General features: G+C 43.2%; 1 protein-coding gene across 2 annotated transcripts; it reads right to left on the bottom strand.

The window, feature by feature from the left end:
• Positions 1-421: 421 nt before the first annotated feature.
• On the bottom strand, positions 422-20,848 carry LOC110538521 (SEC14-like protein 1). Of its 2 annotated transcripts, none has more exons than XM_021625391.3 (17): positions 20,566-20,848; positions 19,591-19,682; positions 10,333-10,482; positions 9,982-10,113; positions 8,372-8,500; positions 7,782-7,989; positions 7,475-7,584; positions 7,122-7,311; positions 4,375-4,463; positions 4,175-4,245; positions 3,917-4,088; positions 3,621-3,755; positions 3,282-3,416; positions 2,827-3,081; positions 1,213-1,391; positions 823-945; positions 422-732 (listed from the first exon to the last, which is right to left on the bottom strand). In XM_021625391.3, exons 2-16 carry the CDS (start codon positions 19,651-19,653, stop codon positions 840-842), a joined length of 2,124 nt encoding a protein of 707 aa, XP_021481066.1. In that variant the 5' UTR covers positions 19,654-19,682; positions 20,566-20,848; the 3' UTR covers positions 422-732; positions 823-839. The 2 variants fall into 2 exon arrangements, with proteins under 2 accessions (XP_021481066.1, XP_021481065.1); XM_021625390.3 differs by having other exon boundaries at positions 844-945; positions 20,566-20,801.
• Between the last annotated feature and the right edge of the window lie 4,289 nt (positions 20,849-25,137).

Below are 25,137 nucleotides of genomic sequence, written 5' to 3'. Positions count from 1 at the left end.
CGCAAGGTCAAATAGTGTTTTAGAAAAGACATGGCGGAGGTTTAGGAACCTCTCACAGTAATATCGCTGATCGGCCATATCAGTTATAACTTATGTCTTTCTCTATTTCAGCAACACAACTTTAAAAGGTTGAGTAGAACGGAAGGAGTGACAGAGTGGCTGGTAAGGCAATCACTGGCTGGAGAAGGGCTACTGTAGTATGGTTGTGTGTAGCACCGTTCCTCATGAACACACTGACATCCTATGGTGAATAAGGGTAACTTCAACAGTACCATCTGAAACAGTAGTCATCATTGTTATTACATAAATGCTGAAAATAGGAAGTGCTTTATTGTTCAGTTTCAATAAAATGGAAAACATTTCTGTCACTTCCCTTAAAAAAGAAAGAATAAAGGTATTGAAAGAAAGAAGAGGATGATGATGGTTTGCAAGACATCTCCATGTGCATTTATTCATTCAGCAGATGCTCATATAGCAGATGTTCCACTTCCAGAGCAATCTTAATGTCACTAATTATAGATACAGATTAAAAAATGTACATGTATATTTTAATAATATATTCCAGTGCTTTAAATGCAGTACTAGAAGGTGCTCACAGGTAGGAACTCCAGTGTTCCACCACATGGCATCAAGGACAGGCGATCCTTGTTCCATACAGTTCATAACACTTCTCTCATCCCATTGGGTAAGGTTAAGTCCTCATTGGCAGGGGTTGGTACAGCACTGGTTTTTCTTTAAGGCAACAGGGCAGAAGTCAACAGTATCAGAAGTCAGTTAGATCCTAAATGGGATCTCCATGTTGCAAAACTCAAACTCCTTCACCTTCTATTGGCTGGATGCTACCTTGATACGGTGGAGCTGGACTGTGATTGGCTAGAGGTGGTGGTGGCGGCACTCAGCTGGGAGAAGCCACTGTGACTGGATTCCAGACTGGTCATAGAGCCCCTGGACAGACAGACAGACAGGCAGACAAACACACAGACAATAGATTAAATATCCATCAAACACCTTTTTCATAGAGCACTGTTTCCCTAAGAATCTTTATAAACACCCTTATAAATTATCACAAATACATTTTCCCCACACAACTACACACGGACTAAAAAAACAAGCTGGCCTAAAACATTTACTCACTGACATGCAGCAGCCCTACACACTAAGCACCACCATAACAATACACTGCGTTATACAGTATAGTGAATGGTGACTGACCTGAAGTCTTCGGAGCCCAGCACCTCGGTGTAGAACATGACCTTACACTTGTGGGAGGAGACCTGCAGGGAGGCCAGCACGTCGTCCACCCGGGGCAGGCTGGAGGTAGAGCAGGCCGGGGAGCAGTGGAACCGCCATTGGAGGATGTAGAACCCGGGCCACCGCGTCACATGGGAGCCCTGGGGAGAGGAGGAGGGGACAGGTGAGGTCGAGGGTCAGAGGCAGCATTTCCATTCAAACGCAGGCTATAGCTAATAGCACATTCAATATCAAAATGACAGACTTTAAATAGAAACCCATTAGAATTCCCTCACATGTAGGCAAATACTTTTGAAGGCGTTGCCCACTGCCGAATGACACCACATGGAAGTGACTGCAATGATTATTGAGCTACACAAGGAGGAGGAATGATAGCCTACAAATTGAAAGTCAGCTCCTTGCATGTCTCCCTCTGGCTACTGGACCAGGCATTAGATTAGAAGAGGGAAGCTAAATGACCATCTAAATTCTCCTCCTTGGTGGACTTGTATGACATCTCTGTAAATGGTATATTAGAGAGATTCATCTAGAAAAATGTAATAAAACACTTGAATATTTATCCTCTGTATTCACACAGCTTTGTCTGTTAGACTCACTGGCACGGAAACTTAGCGGGACGGTACCAGTTGATAAAATGTTGCAAGTTTGCTAGTGAGAGTGTGAACTAAAGACAGACAGCCGGAGTAGACAGGTGATGGGATTGAAAGACAACCTGAAAGCCAGCACTTACCAGCTAACAGAAACACAGGTCAGAGACACTGCCAAGGGACGGAGAGCAGTTATGAGCACTGCACAGAACTCCTATTGACATCAGTGGATGTTTCTGTTACACTCACGTCTTAGGATTCAGATCTGAGGTTGGTGGTGTGTTTCCACAGTGGTATATTGTAATTACTTCGCCTACATGGCCTATTTATTGCCTACACTGTATATAGACCTTTTCTACTGTATTATTGACTGTATGTTTGTTTTACTCCATGAGTAACTCTGTGTTGTTCTATGTGTCGAACTGCTTTGCTTTATCTTGGCCAGGTCGGAGTTGTAAATGAGAACTTGTTCTCAACTAGCCTACCTGATTAAATAATTTTATAAAAATGTTTTTTTAAAATAGTAGTTATCATGTTCGCCTCACACACGAAAGGTCCCCGGTTCGCAACCGGGCGGAAACATATTTTTGGGGGGCTCCCGATTGGCACAGCGGTCTAAGGCACTGCACCTGTAGTGATGCTAGAGGCGTCACTACAGACCCTGGTTCATTTCCAGGCTGTATCACAACCGGCCGTGATTGGAAGTCCCATAGGGGCATACAATTGGCCCAGCGTCGTCCGGGTTTGGCCGGGGTAGGCCGTCATTGTAAAATAAGAATTTGTTTTTAACTGACTTGCCTGGTTAAATAAAAGGTTAAAAAAATATATACAAATAAAAAGCTGTACATGTTATCACGAACACATATATTCGGAAACGTTCAAAAACACAACCAATTGAACAGACCCACTTGTCCAAATGAGGTACTACCAATCATCAGACCCACCTGTACCAGCTGTGGATGTGTCGGTGGCTGTTTCAGTCTCTTACCTGAACACTCTCTCCCTCCTTGCAGGTGAGTGCTGTCTCCACCATACTGTAGTCTTGCCCCAGAATCCAGGATCTGTCAATCAGCTGCATGTTGTTGGTGGCTGGCGACACGATGCTGCCGTGGGCCCCCTGGACGTCCCTCTTGGGGGGCTGGGGCGCCCTCCGGGAGTGGTAGATGTTGAAGATAACGTCCCCTTTACACACGTCAAAGTCCCAGGTGATCACAGAAGAGGGCTCGGAGATTTCGATCAGCAGCTGGAAATGGACCGGTAGTGAGTGAACACAGTAAGACAAAACTACAGACAAATGATCATTAAAATCACTGTAATGGGTTTTTATAGCTTTTTGCTGTAACGTATTTCCCCACTAGGGGGAGCAACCTAACCCACTGTTTAAGCGCAGTCAACTGAGAAGCTGGAAAACACATACTGTAGTTACTGTTTAGATCAGGTTACCTCATGTGGGGCCCCTTTGAAGACACTGGCAGTCTTGTAGATGGTATCTGTCCACAGCCGCAGCTCCTCACTTTCCAGCGCCTCTGCTGTCCTGTACAGAGATTTGGGGACCATACCTCCTTCAGGGATCTCACACTGGAGATGACATGACAGAGGACACAAGAGACACAATCAGCCCACAGTTCTATCAGCACACACAGCAAGGAAAATGTCTAATAAGATGACCCAATGTTAACTATATTATGTACTAGCAGCATTAGCCAATATGAATTCATATGCATGTAGAAGGGTACTGTCTACAACAGCCAGATGAGACTCCGGTCTGCCAGAGAGACTCACCAGGCAGTCTCCTCCCAGGAAGTCAGGGATGACCTCTCTATCAATGTAGTCCACCAGACCTCCAGGCCCCTGGTAGTCATTCGCAGCATACACCAGGAACTTCTTCCTGGTATTCTCGTCAATGAATGGACTGACCTGAGAACAGTGTACAGACACTCAGGGTCAAAGGTCGTCTCATATGTTTGCTCTGCACATGCAATTGAATACAACTGAACGTGATCAAGTTGGAGAGAGAGAGAGCGAAAGCACTGTACAATGTAATGTACACTACAATGTGTGATGTTAAAGGCTCTCACCAGGGTCCAGAGAACAGGGAAGACCCGTGGAGCCCTCAGTATGAGCAGACATCCCAGGGTCTCTGGGTAGTTGGCCTCCACCACCTCTATGATCCTCAGCAGGGCTTTAACCCCCGGACGCCACAGGTGACGCATGTTTAACCCCTCCAGGTCCACCAGGCACGTCCAGCAGCTGACAGATAGACACAGGAGGGTTATAGGACATACTGTATTCAGGGATGAGAGACATAAGAGGAGTGAGTGTGAAATGGTAGCTACCTGATGGGTCGGCCAAAGACTCTGGTGTTCTCTTCACAACGCCTCAGACCTTCCTCGTTGATTGAGAGGACCTGAGGGAGAGTGAAGAGGTGAGAGGTTAGGGGAAGGGAGAGCATTTTCAAATAGTATGTGTTTATGTATTTATGTGTGTGCTTATACCCAGCATCTGGATGTGTGTGTGTGTTTGTGTGTATACTCACTTGTCTCAGAAGGGACTCCTCGCCCAAGGCGCGTACTAAACCCTTGGTATCCATTTGACCGAGTCGCAGAATATACAGAGGGCATCCATCTATAGATAGACGAGGACACAAACACGTGACCTCACTGTTAAAGCTACAAGAGGATCAGTAATGATCATGACATTAAACAGACGCTGAGAGTATTCAGGTAAATCAATAGAGAAACCGAGTCAGATCGTGTTGATCATAATCACATCAGCAGTATATACATTTACAACTCACATTAAAGTCATTCATGTAAATATAGGCATTTTACTACCAGCTGTATTTGCTTTTAGGTGGGGGTTATTGTTATTATGGTTACTATGGGCCACTTCCTGGTCTGAGGTCCTAGATGTCCGATTGGCTATCAGCTAAGTGGAGATAATGGGTAATTTCCTCTGCCCAGATCTTACAATGCCTGGACAGGTATTTTACGTCTCTGCTAACCATATCATATGCACATCACAGACTGGGGGATTTCCCTTGACACATAGTAGGCCGGTTTCCATTGACCCAGGTTTATACAAATATAAAAACCTTGTGGCAGTGTAATGGAAACAGCAGTTGTAGGAGAAACGTTCATTTCCCTTGACACATAGTAGGCCGGTTTCCATTGACCCAGGTTTATACAAATATAAAAACCTTGTGGCAGTGTAATGGAAACAGCAGTTGTAGGAGAAACGTTCATTTCCCTTGACACATAGTAGGCCGGTTTCCATTGACCCAGGTTTATACAAATATAAAAACCTTGTGGCAGTGTAATGGAAACAGCAGTTGTAGGAGAAACGTTCATTTCCCTTGACACATAGTAGGCCGGTTTCCATTGACCCAGGTTTATACAAATATAAAAACCTTGTGGCAGTGTAATGGAAACAGCAGTTGTAGGAGAAACGTTCATTTCCCTTGACACATAGTAGGCCGGTTTCCATTGACCCAGGTTTATACAAATATAAAAACCTTGTGGCAGTGTAATGGAAACAGCAGTTGTAGGAGAAACGTTCATTTCCCTTGACACATAGTAGGCCGGTTTCCATTGACCCAGGTTTATACAAATATAAAAACCTTGTGGCAGTGTAATGGAAACAGCAGTTGTAGGAGAAACGTTCATTTCCCTTGACACATAGTAGGCCGGTTTCCATTGACCCAGGTTTATACAAATATAAAAACCTTGTGGCAGTGTAATGGAAACAGCAGTTGTAGGAGAAACGTTCATTTCCCTTGACACATAGTAGGCCGGTTTCCATTGACCCAGGTTTATACAAATATAAAAACCTTGTGGCAGTGTAATGGAAACAGCAGTTGTAGGAGAAACGTTCATTTCCCTTGACACATAGTAGGCCGGTTTCCATTGACCCAGGTTTATACAAATATAAAAACCTTGTGGCAGTGTAATGGAAACAGCAGTTGTAGGAGAAACGTTCATTTCCCTTGACACATAGTAGGCCGGTTTCCATTGACCCAGGTTTATACAAATATAAAAACCTTGTGGCAGTGTAATGGAAACAGCAGTTGTAGGAGAAACGCTCTAAAGATCACCAACATTGTACCATCTGTTGGACAGGGGCAGATTTTTATTTTGTCCAACATTCTTTATTGTGACAAATGATAGAAACGGTGCTTTCGAATAAATAATGATTGCCCAATCATTTTGACGGTACGCGGGTCACGAGACGTCATCATGTAACTATAAAGCTCCACTACACATTTCACTCTAAATGCCTACTGCTTGCTAAATCAAAATGTTCAACTATACAAATAATGTTTCTTTGCAGGACAAGAATGCCTGAATTGCTTTGCCTTGCTTTTCTGGTTGTTTCACCATCCAACTACTTCTGAGCTAGAGGAGTGCAAGTTTCCCCATCCAACTACTTCTGAGCTAGAGGAGTGCAAGTTTCCCCATCCAACTACTTCTGAGCTAGAGGAGTGCAAGTTTCCCCATCCAACTACTTCTGAGCTAGAGGAGTGCAAGTTTCACCATCCAACTACTTCTGAGCTAGAGGAGTGCAAGTTTCCCCATCCAACTACTTCTGAGCTAGAGGAGTGCAAGTTTCACCATCCAACTACTTCTGAGCTAGAGGAGTGCAAGTTTCCCCATGGCACAGTCCATGACATACATTGGAACATGAGAAATATTTGTCATTTCTTGCATTCTATCCATGCTGACTTTTGCAAGCTACCTGAGACATGAAACGGATCGGTGGGAGTGGGCATACAGGCTTATTATTAATGCACAATTTGCAAAAATGGATAATGAAAACAATTCAATCACTTACATTTGTGTTCAACACTAGGTTTTTGCAAAAAAATTGTATTTTTTAAATTTTTAGGTGTGACGTCATTACATCCAGCTGTTTTTATCAACACAAAACAGTTAAACAGAAATGCACCATAGCAGGCAATTGTTGCAACTATTTTTTATGCAAAATGTCAAAAAAATAAACTACAAATAATCACTGGACAAGTTCATGGAAACATAGCTAGTGATGTCACTTCCAGAGAAGCAACCAGACATTACAGTTAGTCATTACCAATACATATAAGAGCTGGGATACATTCACTAGAAACCAAGCGGAAGAAAACAATGTGAAACTGGTGGTGCAGTACTTCCTGAATTTGTGCAATAAGAACACTACTTTCACATTTCAAAATATATTTTCATCTTCTGTCTGTGCCCGTTGAACACAACCCTGCCGTTAAAACCCTATCCTGCTCCAAGAGGAACCTACCTTTGTCGTGGTGGTGCCAGCCCCCGGTGTAGTAGTCGTGCAGCAGCTGAGGTCTCTCCCAGGAGTCCAGCAGGAAGTCCACCTGGTGCTGCTTCCTCCAGGAGAGCGACTGACACAGGATCTCCCGGGCCTTCTCCAGGTTAAAGTCCCGGGCCCGCAGGAAACGCAGCACGTGCTGGTCCTTAGGGATCTAAGGGAGGGAGAGGATATTGTGTTTATTCAGATGTTGTGGTGTGTGTGAGTCGGATGTGAGTTTTACTTACATCCATGTTCTGTGGATTCAAGTTTTGCTCTTGTTTGCAGCTATTTGAGTCAGAGTTTGAGTGTTAGGTGTGTTCATACACGTGTCCAACCTTGCCCTTGTGGGTCTCCTGCAGCCACTGGCGTAGTCTTATAAGACAGCTCTCCTGCAGTGGCGTCAGGTCTCCTAGGTAACGCCTGATGTAGTCTGCATCCAACTTGTCTGCAATCGAAACACAGACAGTCAATTCACACACATACCCAAATGCATACCCACAGTCTACCAGCCCAAGGCAGCCCAAGGCAAGGCCAAAATGTTTGCTTTCAGAGCCAGTGGAATGGGATTTGGACTTCAGCCATGACAGATCCTTCAGATTGTGTGTGTTTATTATTGTGTTGATTCTGACTCGGAACACTGACCATCTGGGGAGCCAGCCGGTAGATCTGTGGGGCTGGCAGTGGGGGTCTCTTTGGCAGTAGGCACAGGGATGGCATTGGAAGGGGCACTGGTGAGTGGCAGCTGGAGCCTGGCAGTGGGTGGGGGGGCCTGAGGGGGGCTCCAGCGGGGGACGTGGGTCACCCCCTCGTCCTCCAACTCCTTCAGGTAATACTCTATGATCTCTTTGCCCTGGAGGACAGAACACATGACTGCATAAGGACAGTACAGGTAGCTAGTGTAATGAGCAAACACTGTGGGCAAATACTGCAGGTTTGTTTAGACACGAGCCTGGCCGCATAAGAGCACAGCCCATTGCGTGACAAAGCTGAGCAGGATATATGGCCCAACAGGTAAATGTGAGAAGATCCTGGTTAACACACTCAGTTTACACAAATCTGCCAGACTGGATCACAGAAGGCCTGGAAATAGACTGCGCAAGCATGCTCATGTAACACTGGGTCTTTATGGGGGAGCAGCATGCTGGATGATGGTATATCCTATAGCCTCATCCATCCCCCACACTGACATGTATACTGTACTCACATGCTCACAGACAGACACATGAACACACCTTTTTAATACTGTTGGCATATTGCTTCATGGCTAGCTTCTCGGCCGCGTTCTCAAAGCCAAAGAAGGACTTGATGTCCAGACTGGCTGTCTGCTCGAAACACGTCCACTCCTCATTCTCTGGGTGAACCTGTGGAGGAAGCACAACTCATCACAAAACAGACGCCAAATGGGTGAACCCTTTACACTGGTGGGAATTGGCCTATATGGATAGGGCTAAATTGAAATGTTTCTTACAGAAGCATATGCATAAGCATGGTAGCAATTGAAAGGGAACAGTTTGGAGAGTATGGCGAAATTGTTAGGCCACAACCATTACACTGTTGATTTTACATTTACTATATTTTCAGCACATTTGTTGATCAAATCTGAAAATACGCTGGATACATTCAGTAACATGACGAGACTATTCCTGGAAAATGTGGGTAGGTGCAACATAGGAGGAAAAAAGTGACAAGGGTTTGAGTGAGAGAGCTAACTGACGTCTCCAAGCAGCCACACACCTCTCCACAGGGTGCAGCCCCTACGTAACTTCCATGCACTTAAGACTCAAATAACAGTCCTCAACTATGAGGCGCTTTACATTGGCTCTCTTGTAGTTGTTATGTAAGGAACACAACCCTGGCATTCCTACAATCACAATGACGGCTGTTGCTTACACAATCCAAAAATGTCCCATTATAAATCGCAATCTCGGTCAGGTGGGCATCGATTGAAAGCTTGTTCTCTTGCCACCATGACTAGCTAAGTTATAAAATAGGATTTTACAGTGTTAGGCTTTCACAGGGTAACTCATAGAAAGAGATGGCAATTTTGGTACATAGAACAGAGTCACGCATGCATTCACGTACGCGTTCCACTGAGATTTTTCTTCACAATAGAACAAACATCGTCTCCTTCTGTTCAGAACAACACAGGGTATGATGCCATGTCATCTGGTAACTGTACATCAAACATAGTGATCATAAACACTGACACTGTATATGACATGGGTTTTATGATGAAACGTGATGTGCACATTTGGACTCACGGGTGTTTGGCTTGTATGACATCAAAGCGGTATTTATTACCATCTTCAACGTCTCATCCTTAAAAATTCATTGAGTCCTCTTAATTTACAGCATTTTCCTCACTCAGACAACTAAAAATTTGCACAAGTTGTCCACTTAGCAGGAGGGATGGGGGCAACTTCCTGTCGCGTGCTGTGCTCAAGTTCAAAACCCATACTGAGCTGTGAAGTTCAGAGCCTGAGCTCCGACGTCATTAATAGGCGCTTATCAGTCCTCAAATCGGACTTTTTCAACCCATATATGGGTACGAGTATAAAGGGCTACAAACCCTGTTGCAGTCTGTGTTTACACAGGCAGCTCAATTCTAATATATTATAATCACTAATAGCCTTCACACATTTAAGAAAGAGTGTCAAACACACACAACTACTATATGTTGCTAGTCGTTTGACCAATCAGATCAGCTCTGAAAAATATCTCATGTGCAAAGATCTGATGTGATTGGTCAAAAGACCAATGAGTGTAAAAAAAGATCAGAATTAGGCTGCCTGTGTAAAACGCAGCCCATGTAACCGATGATTATTATAGTTGTGGGGCACACCGTGTAGTTGCAGATCTCATGGACGATGACTCTGTTGGAGAAGGTCTCGTTGACGACCTCGATGTGCAGCGCCCTCTCCCTGCGGTCCAGAGTGTTCTTATGGATGAAGTACAGGTAGTCCACACCAGCCATCTAGACACACACAGTAGACCACGGTCAATCAACTCTGGACAACACTACCACAACAACATCAACACAACGTCCCTACCAGGATATTCAGGTCTGAGGGGAAATAATCACTAATAGCATTCACATTAGAAAATAGGAGAATCAAACAGACACTATTATACATTGCTAGCTTGAGTAGCTTCACTGCTCAAGGGAAAAGTTAAAGGTGAAAAGGTAAGATACCCTTTTGAACAGCCGGGGGGCGTCTGCCTCCACCTTACAGCGCCTCTCAATGAACACAGTGGCTCCGTCATCACTGTGCTCCTCCTTCACCACCTCACTGTCCACAAAGATGGGGATCAGGGGGCAGTTTGGAAACCTCCGCACATAGGCCTAATGGGAGAGAGGGAAGGAGGAAGAAAATATGCAATATTACTCACATGATGAAAAAAAAAAACACAATCCATGACATACAGTGAAAGTATTTTCTGGGTTATAATCACTTTGATCAAAAAAATGTGTATAATGTCCACCCTAAGGTCACTGTTACTGTTTTTGTTTCCATGGCGAAGCAGAGGTGGGAGGAGTTGCACATCAAGGTAAAACAAATTGCATTACATGCTGCTGTTCTATCACGCCTGCAGTGATGTCTGACAGAAAAACAGTCTGCGTTGTTTGCAGAAACGTCTTCGTTGTTGTGATATTGCAAACGGACGTGGCAGTTTCAACATGAAGGACTCCAGCTTTAAGTGCTGGTAATCAAACAGCAGTCATCTGGCTCTTTAAAGTGTGCTCTCTCTTTGATTTCATGGCTTATATGACGACCAGGCCAAGACAGACCTACCGGGCTTCCTCTGTCAAGATTGGCCCCCGGACTGAGTGATTACTTTATAAATCTGCTGAGGCCCCTGGAGGACTCCCTCTGGACAAAGGTCACCAGATAAGTTAGTAGGTCATGTGACAATCACAGAGTCCAACCAGAGTCAATGTCAAGAGCTGACAATGTCACACACACACACACACACGCACACGCACACGCACACACCAGGCCTGATCAATACAAAGAGCACCCATGTTGATTACACATGATGGTTCTCAACTGAACTCTACCCGTAACTCAATGAGTCCCACTGTAACTCTGGCGCGTTTTGGACTTCTACCCCTTTTAAACATGTGTTTCAGCTACAGACTACTGGGTTGTACCATTGGATTTGTCAATTTCTTCTCTGTGGTAATAACCACGGGGGAGGGGGGGTTCTTTTTTACAAAAATGGCTGTAGAGTCTGAATGGTCTGAGCTACAAACTATTAAAAGCTATATATGAAAAGCTGAAACTCTCACAAACATGTTTTGCCCTATGACGCTCACAAGCTGCACATGAGTCGTTAGAAGGTAAAGGGTTCTTCTACATCCCAGTACATTTATTTCATGTAACCTTTACTTAACTTGGCAAGTCAGTTAAGAACAAACTCTTATTTACAATGACGGCCTACACCGACCAAACCCTAACAATGCTGGGCCGGATGTGTTACAGCCTAGAATCGAACCAGGGTCTGTAGTGACGGCTCCAGCACTGAGATGCAGTGCCTTAGACCGCTGCGCCACCCGGCCGCCCAGTGTCTACATAGTGTCTATAAAACTGTAATAAGCTCACAATGTTGTTGTCCAACTCCAGACTCCACACAGTTGTCAGTGACTTGTTTGATATTCATTTCAGTGTGCAAACAATTTCTGTACGTACAGCATTCGTATAAATTCATTTTGGATCGGTCTCTGTCCATCCGTCTGTCCGTACGTTAGTCAGACGCGATCTCGACAGCACTGGCCAGATGTTGACGAAACTTGGGTGAATGATGCGGCATTTACAATGCATCTTTCGTGGGGGACAACATGTTTACTGTTGCGTTGTTATTGACATTTGTCAATAAAACTCATGAATGCAAAGGTTTATTTCAAATTGTTTAGTGTTCTACTTGTATCCCTGGTTGTCCTGAAAAGAAAATTGTAAAACACTTGACTGTGAGGTTAAATAAGGGCTGGACATGCAGATAAATGAAAGTCAGATAAACGAAAAGACAATTTTTGCTGGAATCTGATAGGGTGAAACCCCAAATTAGCACAATGGTGCAGAGTACACGAAGGTCAATCTGCTGACACACACATAAAACACCCACCCTTTTCAGAGTCACAATCTAGGTTTCCGTCCAATTGGCGACAGATGTTCATGCAATTATTAGAATAGAACATTTTCCACCAGTGCTGTTTCCACCAAACTGACTTGTTGTGGACAAAAATCACTTTGTGATGACATGGTGCACAAAACATGGATTTTTTCACTTAAGTTTTAATGTACCAAATAAAAATTGAAAAAACTGTTGTATTAAATAGAACATGTGTCTACTCTGGTCTTGGTACATGTACTCTAGCCAACAACTCACAGAAACAATGAGGGTAGGTTAGTCTACATGATGAGTTTACTATGGATAAGACCGAGAATATTTATATTTGTCAAATGGCAGTCAAGCACTGATCATGTCACCAGAATAAAACCATCTATATGTCATCAATATTTATTGGAAAGGAGCACCAATCTCATCACAGTGCACTTTCACCACCCTGTGAAGTCATTTGTAGTCTAATAAACTGCATGGTTTCCCAAGGAGTAGTGGGAGGACCACATACCATAACATGGCGTGACTTCAATATGATGGTTATTTTATAAATATTTACACACAAAGGAATTTCCAATGCCATTTCTCGCATAATTCATTTTACAGATACAAAAAGATCCCCACGAACAAATGATCTGAAGGCATTTATAAAATTGGACCGGTACTTCCTGTTTCCATCACAACGTGGTTAATGACAGTGCAACAGTGCAAGTCTTTATGGATCAAACAAAGCTGGTGTGCAGACTGATCGATAGAATGACGAGGCACGAAGACATCATCCGTGAATATTGATTGAATAACATGACAGAAGGACATACAGTTCATTACAGTTACACAACCAAGACATGTAACTACTATCTTCCAATGCTTGGGAACATACGATACAGAGTCCATCTCCTTCTTCTCCATTACCAAGCCAAAACACTAACGTAGTATATAGGCTTCAGTGCATAAACCAAGAAGCCTACAGTTAGATAGTTGGGTGCATTGTCCATCGTCTCGAACAGTGCCTGTATTCAGAAAACCAGACTGCCTCAGATGTTCTGAGCCTACATGCATATTCTAAATATTTAGGCCTAAATCTTGCTTCAGGATAGATAAAACATATCCATTATTTTGTCTGGATTTTGTGTTATTAGCCAACGATCTCTCTCCATGCCCTCTCTCTCTCTCCATGCCCCCCTCTCTCTCTCCATGCCTGCCTGTTAAGGCTAGGGCTGATTTCAAGGTTTTACTAGTAACCTACAATGCAATACATGGACTTGCTCCTACCCATTTGGTCCTGTTGTACATACCTAGACGTACGCTACATTCACAAGACACAGGCCTCCTTATTGTTCATAGAGGTTCTAAGCAAACAGCTGGAGGCAGGGCTTTCTCCTATAGAGCTCCATTTTTATGGAACGGTCTACCGATCCATGTGAGAGACGCAGACTCGGTTTCAACCTTTAAGTCTTTACTGAACACTCATCTCTTCAGTAGGTCCTATGATTGAGTGTACTCTGGCCCAGGGGTGAGAAGGTGAACGGCAAGGCACTGGAGTGACAAACCACCCTAGCTGTCTCTGCCTGGCTGGCTCCTCTCTCTCCAATGGGATTCTCTGCTTCTATTGTGGGGGCTGAGTCACTTGGTTGCTCGTCTCTCTCTCCCATGCCATCCCTAGATGGGGTGCATTGTGCCTGGCTTTTTTCCACTCTACCCTACTTGAGTGGGTTGAGTTACTAACGTGATCTTCCTGTCTGGTTTTGCGTGCCCTCAGGCTCGGGCGGTGGGGGAGATCTTTGTGGGCTATACTCTGCCTTGTCTCAGGGTAGTAAGTTAGTGGTCTGTTGATATACCTTTGGTGGTGTGGGGGTTGTGCTTTGACAAAGTGGGTGGGGTTATATCCTGCTTGGTTGGACCTGTCCGGGGGTAACTTTGGACGGGGCCAGTGTCCCTGACCCCCCCGTCTCAGTCTCCAGTTTCTATGCTGCAATAGTCTTTATGCCAGGAAGCTAGGGTCAGTCTGTCCTATCTGGTGTACTGTGTGATCTTGGGTATGATCCCTCTAAAGCCCCCCCCCCCCTCCTCCCTCCCCAAAATCAGCCAAAACAAGTAATGGTTTCAACAACAAGCTGAAATGATCCATATACGATTCCCCACATGGCAGCTTGTCATTCTTGTTAACAAATCTGTCCATCCAGAATCACTTTCACGACAATCGTTTTCATGACGATGTCAGCTAACCCATCTACGGAACCCTGACCTGTTCACCAGACGTTGCTACCTTGTCGTGCTGCTGATCCAGTTTCTGCTGCTCTGCCTGCGGCTATGGATCCCTGATCTTTTCACTGGTCATGCCTTGAACCGGACCTGCTGTTTCCATCCTCTCTCTCCAGCACCGGCCACCCCTCAGAGCCTGGTTCCTCTCTAGGTTTCTTCCTAGGTTCCAGCCTTTCCTGGGAGTTTTTCCTAGCCACCGTGCCACATCTGCATTACTTGATATTTGGGGTTTTATTCTTATTCATTCCTTTACACTTGTGCGTAAAAGGTAGTTGTTATGAAATTGTTAGATCACTTGTTAGATATTATTGCATGGTCGGAACTAGAAGCACAAGCATTTCGCTACACAAGCATTTCGCTGGCATTAACATCTGCTAACCATGTGAAGGTGACCAATAAAATTTGATTTGAATATGAAAAACAAATCTGTTTACTTAAACGTTCCCGAGAACGGAGGAATGTTGTCGTCAGTGATAAGTGGTACACCAACATGCCAGGTTTGGTGTGATGATGGTGTCAGGACAGGAGTGATACTGTAATGGCTGTCAGTGGGCCAAACCAAGGATCAGTCAGTGGGACAGAGGAAGCCTCTAGTCTGGCTAGGCCCTCTATCTAGTGTGAACTGCTGTCATTAGAACAGGCTTTTTACAGACAGGCAGCCCCGCAACCTTTAAATCAACTGACAATCTTTGAAGTGCCTTTGAATCACGCTGACAGTGTGTGAATGGAAGTAGAACAAAAAACATTCCCAGACATTTAGTAGATGTTGCCGAACTCCTGGGGGTCAAAGGTTGGGTTTTTTTGGTATTTGGTGAAGCAGAGCCACGGCTGCAGTTAGAGAAAGAACAGAGCACCTGACTTTCACTGTAATCAGGTTGCGTAACACAGGACACTTACAAAATAAACCATTTCAATGTTTTTAACAAGCTAAGCTTTTGTTCGGTAATGACCTTTTCCAGCACTGACCTTCTTATTATACAATGTAACTTGCTTCTGGCTTAATAGATAACCCCAAAGAACAGGAAGTGGCACAGCGTCTCAAACAGAGCAGAAACAAGGTAAACAGATGCAGAGCCAAGACAGAGCCAAGAGCTTAAATTCAAGAGTTTAGAAAATAAGTGGATATAAATCATAAGATATACTGATTGCATTTTAATGGACTTTGGGCCAAGCTATTCACCGTAAAACACTGAGGCTGTGCACTGAACAGATGTGGGGGTTGATATGATATAAACAACCCTTCATACGACGTGTTCTGTCTGAGGGAAACTGTACTAAGCCACAACTTCCCCCGGATGGAGCAGTCCTATCAGCCCTAACAGGGCAGACCAGCTGTGGCAGTAGGCCAGGCAGCAGACGGGACCAAGCACAGCGAGGGGAGGCCTAATGACACCCAGGGCCTAGTTCAGAGAGCAGCCAGTCAACCACAGCTAAGCAGGAAGTCACAGTGGGAGCAGCAGACACAGACAGTACTGTACAACTAGGCCCAGGGGAGAGACGAGAGAAGATAGAAATGAGAGAAGAAATGATAGGGGAGGAGGAGAGGCGACTGGAGTACTGCTTGTTCTGGGTCACAAGTCAGAATGCACCCCATAACAGAATGAGAAGACTAGCACATCCAAAATAGATAACCTTCCCAGGCAGCCACACCAAGGCATGCTCTTAAACATAAAACCCATACAGCATGACGGGGCCTCTGACAGATGATCCTGAGACAGACAGCTGGTGGCGTGGTGAGAGAGGCAGACTATGGGAGGCTCATAGAACTGCATAGAGCCATGGCTACATGGAACTCTATTCCACATCAGGTAACTGGAGGTAACTGATGCAAGCAGTACAATTAGATATAAAAAAACAGATAGAAATACACCTTATAGATCAGCGTGGACTGAAGAGACACGCAGGCACAGACACATGATAAGACACGCACGTACACATGGATTTTGTGTTGTAGATATGTAGTAGTAGAGTAGTGGCCTGAGGGAACACACTTAATGTGTTGTGAAAAGTGTTATGAAATGTAATGTCATGTAATATTTTAAATACTATATAACTGCCTTAATGTTGCTGGACCCCAGGAAGAGTAGTGGGGATACTTAATAAATATCATGGTTAAACATAGATTGTGTTTTGGGCCTGACTTCCCCTCCAGTTAGGATCTGACTGTTAGAACACTGTGCCCCAACCCACCCCCACTCTGTCTGAAGCCCTGCGATCTGATCTCTTCACTGAACTGGGATTAGAAGACTGCTGACTTCCTGCCAACTCACAAGATACACATTTGTATTTATTTATACACACACACACACACACACACGTTTGGGGTCACTTAGAAATGTGAGGCGTCTGTTTCTCGAACTAGACACTCTAATGTACTTGTCCTCTTGCTCAGTTGTGCCCTGGGGCCTCCCATTCCTCTTTCTATTCTGGTTAGAGCCAGTTTGCGCTTTTCTGTGAAGGGAGTAGTATACAGCGTTGTACGAGATCTTCAGTTTCTTGGCAATGTCTCGCATGGAATCGCCTTCATTTCTCAGAACAAGAATAGACTGACGAGTTTCAGAAGAAAGTTATTTGTTTCTGGCCATTTTGAGCCTGTTATCTAACCCACAAAAGCTGATGCTTCAGATACTTAACTAGTCTAAAGAAGGCCAGTTGTATTGCGTCTTTAAATCAGAACAACAGTTTTCAGCTGTGCTAACATAATTGCAAAATGGTCTTCTAATGGTCAATTAGCCTATTAAAATGGCAAGCTTGGATTAGCTAACAACGTACGCCTATGTAGATATTCCATTAAAACAAATACAAATAAAATCAGCCGTTTCCAGCTACAATAGTCATTTACAACGTCTACACCGTATTTCTGATCAATTTGATGTTATTTTAAATGGACAAAGAAAAGTGCTCTTTCAAAAACAAGGACATTTCTAAGTGACCCCAAACTTTTGAACGGTAGTGTGCGTATGTATGCATGTGAAATTGTGGATTGGTGTATTTCCTATGACTTTTGCAACCATCTGCAGAACTACTACTGTATCAGTACACCTATGCAGTGGTGATCGGTGACTGAAATCAAGAATGATGTTTATTACAGCAGGGCAGGTGGAAAAGCTAATATATGGTATTGCATTTAACAGAGAGCATCGCTTTAGTCAAGATGCCTGCAAAAATACTAAAGGCAAAAAGTTACTAATTAAATCAAATCGTATTGGTCACATACACATGGTTAGCAGATGTTAATGCGAGTGTAGCGAAATGATTGTGCTTCTAGTTCCGACAATGCAGTAATAACCAACGAGTAATCTAACCTAACAATTTCACAACAACTACCCTATACACACACACAAGTGTAAAGGGATGAAGAATATGTACATAAAGATATATGAATGAGTGATGGTACAGAACGGCATAGGCAAGATGCAGTAGATGGTATCAAGTACAGTATATACATATGAGATGAGTAATGTAGGGTATGTAAACATATAAAAGTGGCATTGTTTAAAGTGGCTCATGTTACATGTATTACATAAAGATTGCAAGATGCAGTAGATGATATAAAGTACAGTATATACATATGAGATAAGTAATGTAGGGTATGTAAACATTATATTAAGTGGCATTGTTTAAAGTGGCTAGTGATACATTTTTTACATACATTTTTCCATTATTAAAGTGGCTGGAGTTGAGTCAGTATGTTGGCAGCAGCCACTCAATGTTAGTGGTGGCTGTTTAACAGTCTGATGGCCTTGAGATAGAAGCTGTTTTTCAGTCTCTCGGTCCCTGCTTTGATGCACCTGTACTGACCTCGCCTTCTGGATGATAGCGGGGTGAACAGGCAGTGGCTCGGGTGGTTGTTGTCCTTGATGACCTTTATGGCCTTCCTGTGACATCGGGTGGTGTAGGTGTCCTGGAGGGCAGGTAGTTTGCCCCCGGTGATGCGTTGTGCAGACCTCACTACCCTCTGGAGAGCCTTACGGTTGTGGGCGGAGCAGTTGCCGTACCAAGGGGTGATACAGCCCGACAGGATGCTCTCGATTGTGCATCTGTAAAAGTTTGTGTGCTTTTGGTGACAAGCCGAATTTCTTCAGCCTTCTGAGGTTGAAGAGGTGCTGCTGCGCCTTCTTCACCACGCTGTCTGTGTGGGTGGACCAATTCAGTTTGTCCGTGATGTGTACGCCGAGGAACTTAAAACTTACTACACTCTCCACTACGGTCCCGTCGATGTGGATAGTGGGGGTGCTCCCTCTGCTGTTTCCTGAAGTCCACGATCATCTCCTTTGTTTTGTTGAGTGTGAGGTTATTTTCCTGACATCACACTCCGATGGCCCTCACCTCCTCCCTGTAGGCCGTCTCATCGTTGTTGGGTTGGAGGCGTGCATGACCACGCAGTCATGGGTAAACAGGGAGTACAGGAGAGGGCTCATAACGCACCCTTGTGGGGCCCCAGTGTTGAGGATCAGCGGGGTGGAGATGTTGTTACCTACCCTCACCACCTGGGGGCTGCCCGTCAGGAAGTCCAGTACCCAGTTGCACAGGGCGGGGTCGAGACCCAGGGTCTCGAGCTTGATGACGTGTTTGGAGGGTACTATGGTGTTAAATGCTGAGCTGTAGTCGATGAACAGCATCCTCACATAGTTATTCCTCTTGTCCAGATGGGTTAGGGCAGTGTGGTTGTGATTGCGTTAAATCGTACTCTCACGGTTTCATACTCAATAATAAATATGATATTGTGTTATCTGCTGCCACGACTAATTAGGTTGGGTGAACAGAAATACAGCAGACTTTGTTTCCAAAACAAAAAGGTGGATAAACAATGATCTCACCAACAAAACACTAGAACATGACATAATACAGTGTGTAGAGATATATTGTATGAGATGAGATAGGTTTCTATGCAGCCAAACCACACTTTGTTCCTGCAGCACAAAACACTGGCAGTCTGACTGCCTGGGCGTCTGGGTCCAATTTGCACATGAGCACTGCGACCTCTCACAAACATCCCACACTACCCACCTACACATATATGCATAGACAAAGCAGCAGCCTAAACACACAAATGTACATAACTTACCGCCATTATCAGCTCAAAGGGGTGTTTGTAGACCCTTACAGGTGACTGGTATTGTTGCACCATGGCTGTAGCTCAACCTCTGGCGCTCTGCCCTGAAATGTACAATAGACAAACCCTAGTGTTAGTTAGAGATCACTTGACACAGCACTAAAAAACTGTAACTAACAAAACATAATCTGTACATCATAAGTTCACATCATCATGAAGCAAAGGTCAGAGGAATGGGATTTGTAAAGACAACAAAGAGAAATGCTGTATCATCAGCTCTAAAACCGACTAGACAGCTGGCCTGATGCAAAACGCTTGATTGTCCTCAACTGCAAAGGCACTATTATTTAGGTCATAAACTGTAGTAGCTGATTGATCGGTTAACATGCTGAGATCAACGGTAATCACATGATGATGACCATAATGATACAATCAGCTACTGAGCCAGACCAAAATCATCTACCTAGCTGGGATTTGAGAAAAGTGGCATCTATCATCTGGGCTAAGCCTACAAACTCAGTGGCATTGTGTTATTTTCTTATTTGTAATGACGTTAGTCCATTTTATACAGTGAACAGCTGACACAGATACAGTACAGTAGACTAGCTGTAAATTGGACTTCAAAATAAAGAGTGGCTTTGATGGCATAGATTTCTAGTTGTAAAAACAAAACATTTACAAAAGTACATTAGCTACACTAATCACACTTTCAGGAAATTCCCTTGTGCACGTTATATCCACTAATTGAGTTTATGAATAATTTTATTATAGATCATAACTATTACAATCCACAACACTAGCTTGCCTGTTTCTCGATACGTAAGCGGCAAGTTATTTATGTATCTTGACAACTTCATTTTGATGACAGTCAAATCGGCAAAAAAAAAAATATTTAGATGGTCGACATTTTCAGAACGAATTCTAACTCCCTCAGACATTAGCGAAATGGCTAGGCCTTACACGGCGAAAAATGTACCTAAAACTTACCAGATCGATGACTTTCGGAGATAAGTCAAGTGAAGTTTGTCAGTAGACGATCTACTTATATTAAATCCATGGTACACTCCAACAAATACGTAAATAAAGCGACTTTCTGAGACGGGTTTGATGTTGAATCCAAGGCAAGCGGCCGGCGTAGCTAACGCCGCCTCTTTTGTCTACGTCACATACTTGTGTAACATATTGTCATGGAGCAGTGTGTTTTTCAAGTGAGGATAGGCATTACTGGGAATAAGCTAAGGTAACATTGTTGAAACCGTTGACAGAAAGTAAAAGGTTGCAACATTGTATATGCTGTCATGAATGAATGAAACCATCATAGTAGCCTATCCTAAAAAAATATATGTGTTTGTATGGAAATATACAGATGTTAATCAATATAATTTCAGCTTTTGATGTATTTTGTTTTAAATTAGTTACAGTGACAGTAATAGTAAAAAACAAAGTGACTCAAATATGATCAAATGTAACTTGATCAAGGGGAATATACTGTGTGAACTGGTTACATTTTAAGAAAACGGTCTGTAGATGGCGCTAGAGATTCACTGTTAACACTGCATCAAGACAGTATAGCTGTTTCCATTAACTTGTCCAGCGATTTTTTTGTCAACATAAAAAGTTTGCATAGAGAATACACTGAACAAGAACAGCAACGTGTAAAGTGTTTTTCCCATGTTTCATGAGCTGATATAAAAGATCCCAGAAATGTTCCATACAAACAAAAATATGATTTTGCTCCAATTTTGTGCATACATGTGTTTACATCCCTGTTAGTGAGCATTTCTCGTTTGCCATAATCCATCCACCTTACATGTGTGGCCTATCAAGAAGCTGATTAAACAGCATGATCATTATACAGGGGCACCTTGTGCTGGGCACAATAAAAGGCCACTCTAAAATATGCAGTTTTGGCACACAGCACATTGCCACAGATGTCTCAAGTTTTGAGGGACAGAGATACCCTGACAAGATCCCAGGGCGGTACAGGATGTACAGTGACGTTGCATAATTCAGAGCAGATGGGGCAGTTATTTTGGCATTAATACACATCACATATCAGTTTGCAAACAATGTTTACAAAAAGTTTACAATGCCGCATACAAATATGGTTTCTTTTTTGCTTTCTTTAGTAAGGCATCTCCAAAATGCAGATGTTTCAGCCTAGCTCAGTGCTTTCTGTGGTGGAGGGGCAGCCAGCGGAATATATGGAGGGTACGGGTTGGTAATGTTCTCGAGTTGCGCAGTGATTGCCTCAGTGTTCTGGCACTCATGGGGACACTATGTCACCACAAAATCTACAGGTAGAGCTCGAAAATTCAAGCCCATTGGGTGCTGCCATAGACTTACATTAGAAGTGCCCATCCAAGAAGGCTCAAGGTCATTGGCCATAGATAAAATTACGTCAAATCAAGTTATATCTACCGTAGCTTTGATTGGGTTGATCATGTCATACTTTCAAAAGCTAGCAAGCTAGACAAGCAGTCATCATCATGCATCATGTTGGCAATCTACTGGCAGTGGTGTAAAGTACTTAAGTAAAAATACTATAAAGTACTACGTAAGTAGTTTTTTTGTATTTTTGACAACTTTTACTTTACTAAAGAAAATAATGTACTTTTTGCTCCATACATTTTCCCTGACACCCTAAGGTACTCATAACACTTTGAATGCTTAGAAGGACAGAAAAGGGTTCAATTCACACACTTATCAAGAGGACAGCCCTGGTCATCCCTACTGCCTCTGATCTGGCGGACTCACTAAACACAAATCATTTTGAATGTTCAATCAACTCAGAATTCCAAGTCTGAATTTCTTGCCTCTTTCTAGAGCCCACAAGGAGGACTGCCACGCCATCTTCCTGTTCAGGTGAGCAAAGCACAACAAGGTGAGTCCAAAATGTATTTTACGCTGCTGCATAAATTAAGAAATATGCCAAGGAGAAAGTAATACTAAGTGTATGTTGTGAAGTAAGCTGTTAGTAGCCCATGTGCCCCACCCTAATAATTTGATCCCTTTCCTTCCTCATAACCTACTCTGCTTTTCTGACTTGATGGTGCACATGTAGCCTGTTTTAGAGAAATATAATCATTGAATATTGTAAGAGCTTTCATTATCTGCTTATATGCCTCCTTTATTTATCCCACGGTTCTGACTTGGTGTACAGCGAGAATACTGTAAGAACGACCCATGTTCTGAATTCTGTTGCTGTACATTTCAAAAGTGCTGAACAAGTAGTTATTGACTACGTCCGTCCTAGCTCGCTCATGTCTTAATCGAAATTACAAATTGCCCCTTATCCATTCATGCCATAGTTTTTACATCTCAAATGTCAGTAGAAACCACATTTGTTTAAGCAAGTCAGCCATATCAGCTACAGTGGCAAGAAAAAGTATGTGAACCCTTTGGAAATACCTGGATTTCTGCATAAATTGGTCATAAAATTTAATTTGATCTTCATCTAGGTCACAACAACTTTTGGAATTTTGGACCATTCCTCTTCACAAAACTGTTTCAGTTTAGCAATATTCTTGGGATGTCTGGTGTGAATTGCTCTCTTGAGGTCATGCCACAGCATCTCAATCGGGTTGAGGTCAGGACTCTGACTGGGCCACTATAGAAGGCATATTTTCTTCTGTTGAAGCCCATCTGTTGTTGATTTACCTCTGTGTTTTGGGTTGTTGTCCTGTTGCATCACCCAACTTCTGTTGAACTTCAATTGGTGGACAGATAGCCTAACATTCTCCTGCAAAATGTCTTGATAAACTTGGGAAATTCAATAATAGCAAGCTGTTCAGGCCCTGGGGCAGCAAAGCAGCCCCCAAACCATGATGTTGGGAGGAGGTTGATGTGCTGTGCCTTTTTTTCTCTACACACAGTGTTGTGTGTTCCTTCCAAACAACTCAACTTTAGTTTCATCTGTCCACAGAATATTTTGCCAGTAGCACTGTCGAACATTCGGGTGCACTTTCGCAAACTTCAGATGTGCAGCAATGTTTTTTTTGGAAAGCATTGGCTTCTTCAATGGTGTCCTCCCATGAACACCATTATTGCTTAGTGTTTTAGTGTCATAGACTCATCAACAGAGATGTTAGCATGTTCCAGAGATTTCTGTAAGTCTTTAACTGACACTCTAGGATTCTTCTTAACCTCATTGAGCATTCTGGGCTGTGCTCTTGCAGTCATCTTTGCAGGATGGCCACTCCTAGGGAGAGTAGCAACCGTGCTGAACTTTCTCCATTTATAGACAATTTGTCCTACCGAAGACTGATGAACGTCAAGGCTCTTAGAGGTACTTTCCAGCTTTATGTAAGTCAAAATTCTTAATCTTAGGTCTTCTGAAATCTATTTTGTTCAAGGCATGGTTCACATCAGGCAATGCTTCTTGTGAATAGCAAACTCAAATGTTGTGTTTTTTTATAGGGCAAGGCATCTCTAACCAACATCTCCAATCTTGTCTCATTGATTGGACTCCAGGTTAGCCGACTCCTGACTCATATTAGCTTTTGGAGATGTTATTAGCCTAGTGGTTCACATTCCAACCTACACTGTGAATGTTTAAATGATGTATTCAATATAGACAAGAAAAATAAAATCAAATAATTTATTAGTTTATGTCTATGTTTGTCTATTGTGACTTAGATGAAGATCAGATCAAATTCGATTACCAATTTATGCAGAAATCCAGGTAATTCCAAAGGGTTCACATACTTTTTCTTGCCACTGTATGTTTTTGAAAAAGGCAGTAAATGAGGCTGAATTAACTGTTTTGCTGCCAGACATGGCTCCGCTGATAGCCAGGTGTGGCAGTGGTAATGTGTTGGGACTTACAGTATGTAGGCCCTAACACTTTGTGGGCACCGCTTGTCACCATTATAGTGCAATTAATGTATTGTTTAGTGCTGTGTTGTGTAGTGGCTTTGCTGGCATGCATCAAAACATAACCCCCCCCCCCACCAAGATGTACATAAAATGGCCACTGCTCATGTATCCCACGAAAACCAGCATGGATAGAATGCAATAATTGACTAATATTTGCCATATTCTAATCATTCTCATGTGCCAGCATTTCGCCATGGTCAATGCCAAGGTGCACCCCTGAAGACCAGAAATAATTGGATGGTGAAACTGACAAGTCAACCAGTAAAACAAGACGAAGGTCAGGACAATCCTTGTTCTGCAAAGAAACACAATTCTTATAGTTGTAAATTAAGTTGCAAACAGTAGACATTTATAACTACATGCGGAGTGGATCTTACAGTTACGTGATTACCACCTGCCTTGCGTACCTTCAAAGTGATTCGACAATCATCATTTATTCGAAAAACACAGTTTCCATCATAATTTTTCGCAATAAAGACAGTACAACAAAAGAGAAATCCACCCCTGTCGAACGGATACAAATGTTGTCGATCTTTAAAATGATCCTATATCGCAATGTTTTTTTTGTTGCTGGGTCAATGGAATCCTGCTTACTGTTGGACTGCCGACAGTACACAAAATACAATACTAAACCCTAGTACGCACCTTTCGACCAGTCACAAAACATCTAACCTATATTAT

This window comes from Oncorhynchus mykiss, chromosome 12 (assembly GCF_057628025.1).
Source record: "Oncorhynchus mykiss isolate SJ-2025 chromosome 12, ASM5762802v1, whole genome shotgun sequence".
In the NCBI taxonomy this organism is placed as follows: domain Eukaryota; kingdom Metazoa; phylum Chordata; class Actinopteri; order Salmoniformes; family Salmonidae; genus Oncorhynchus; species Oncorhynchus mykiss.
This window is presented reverse-complemented; position numbering and strand designations above follow the sequence as displayed.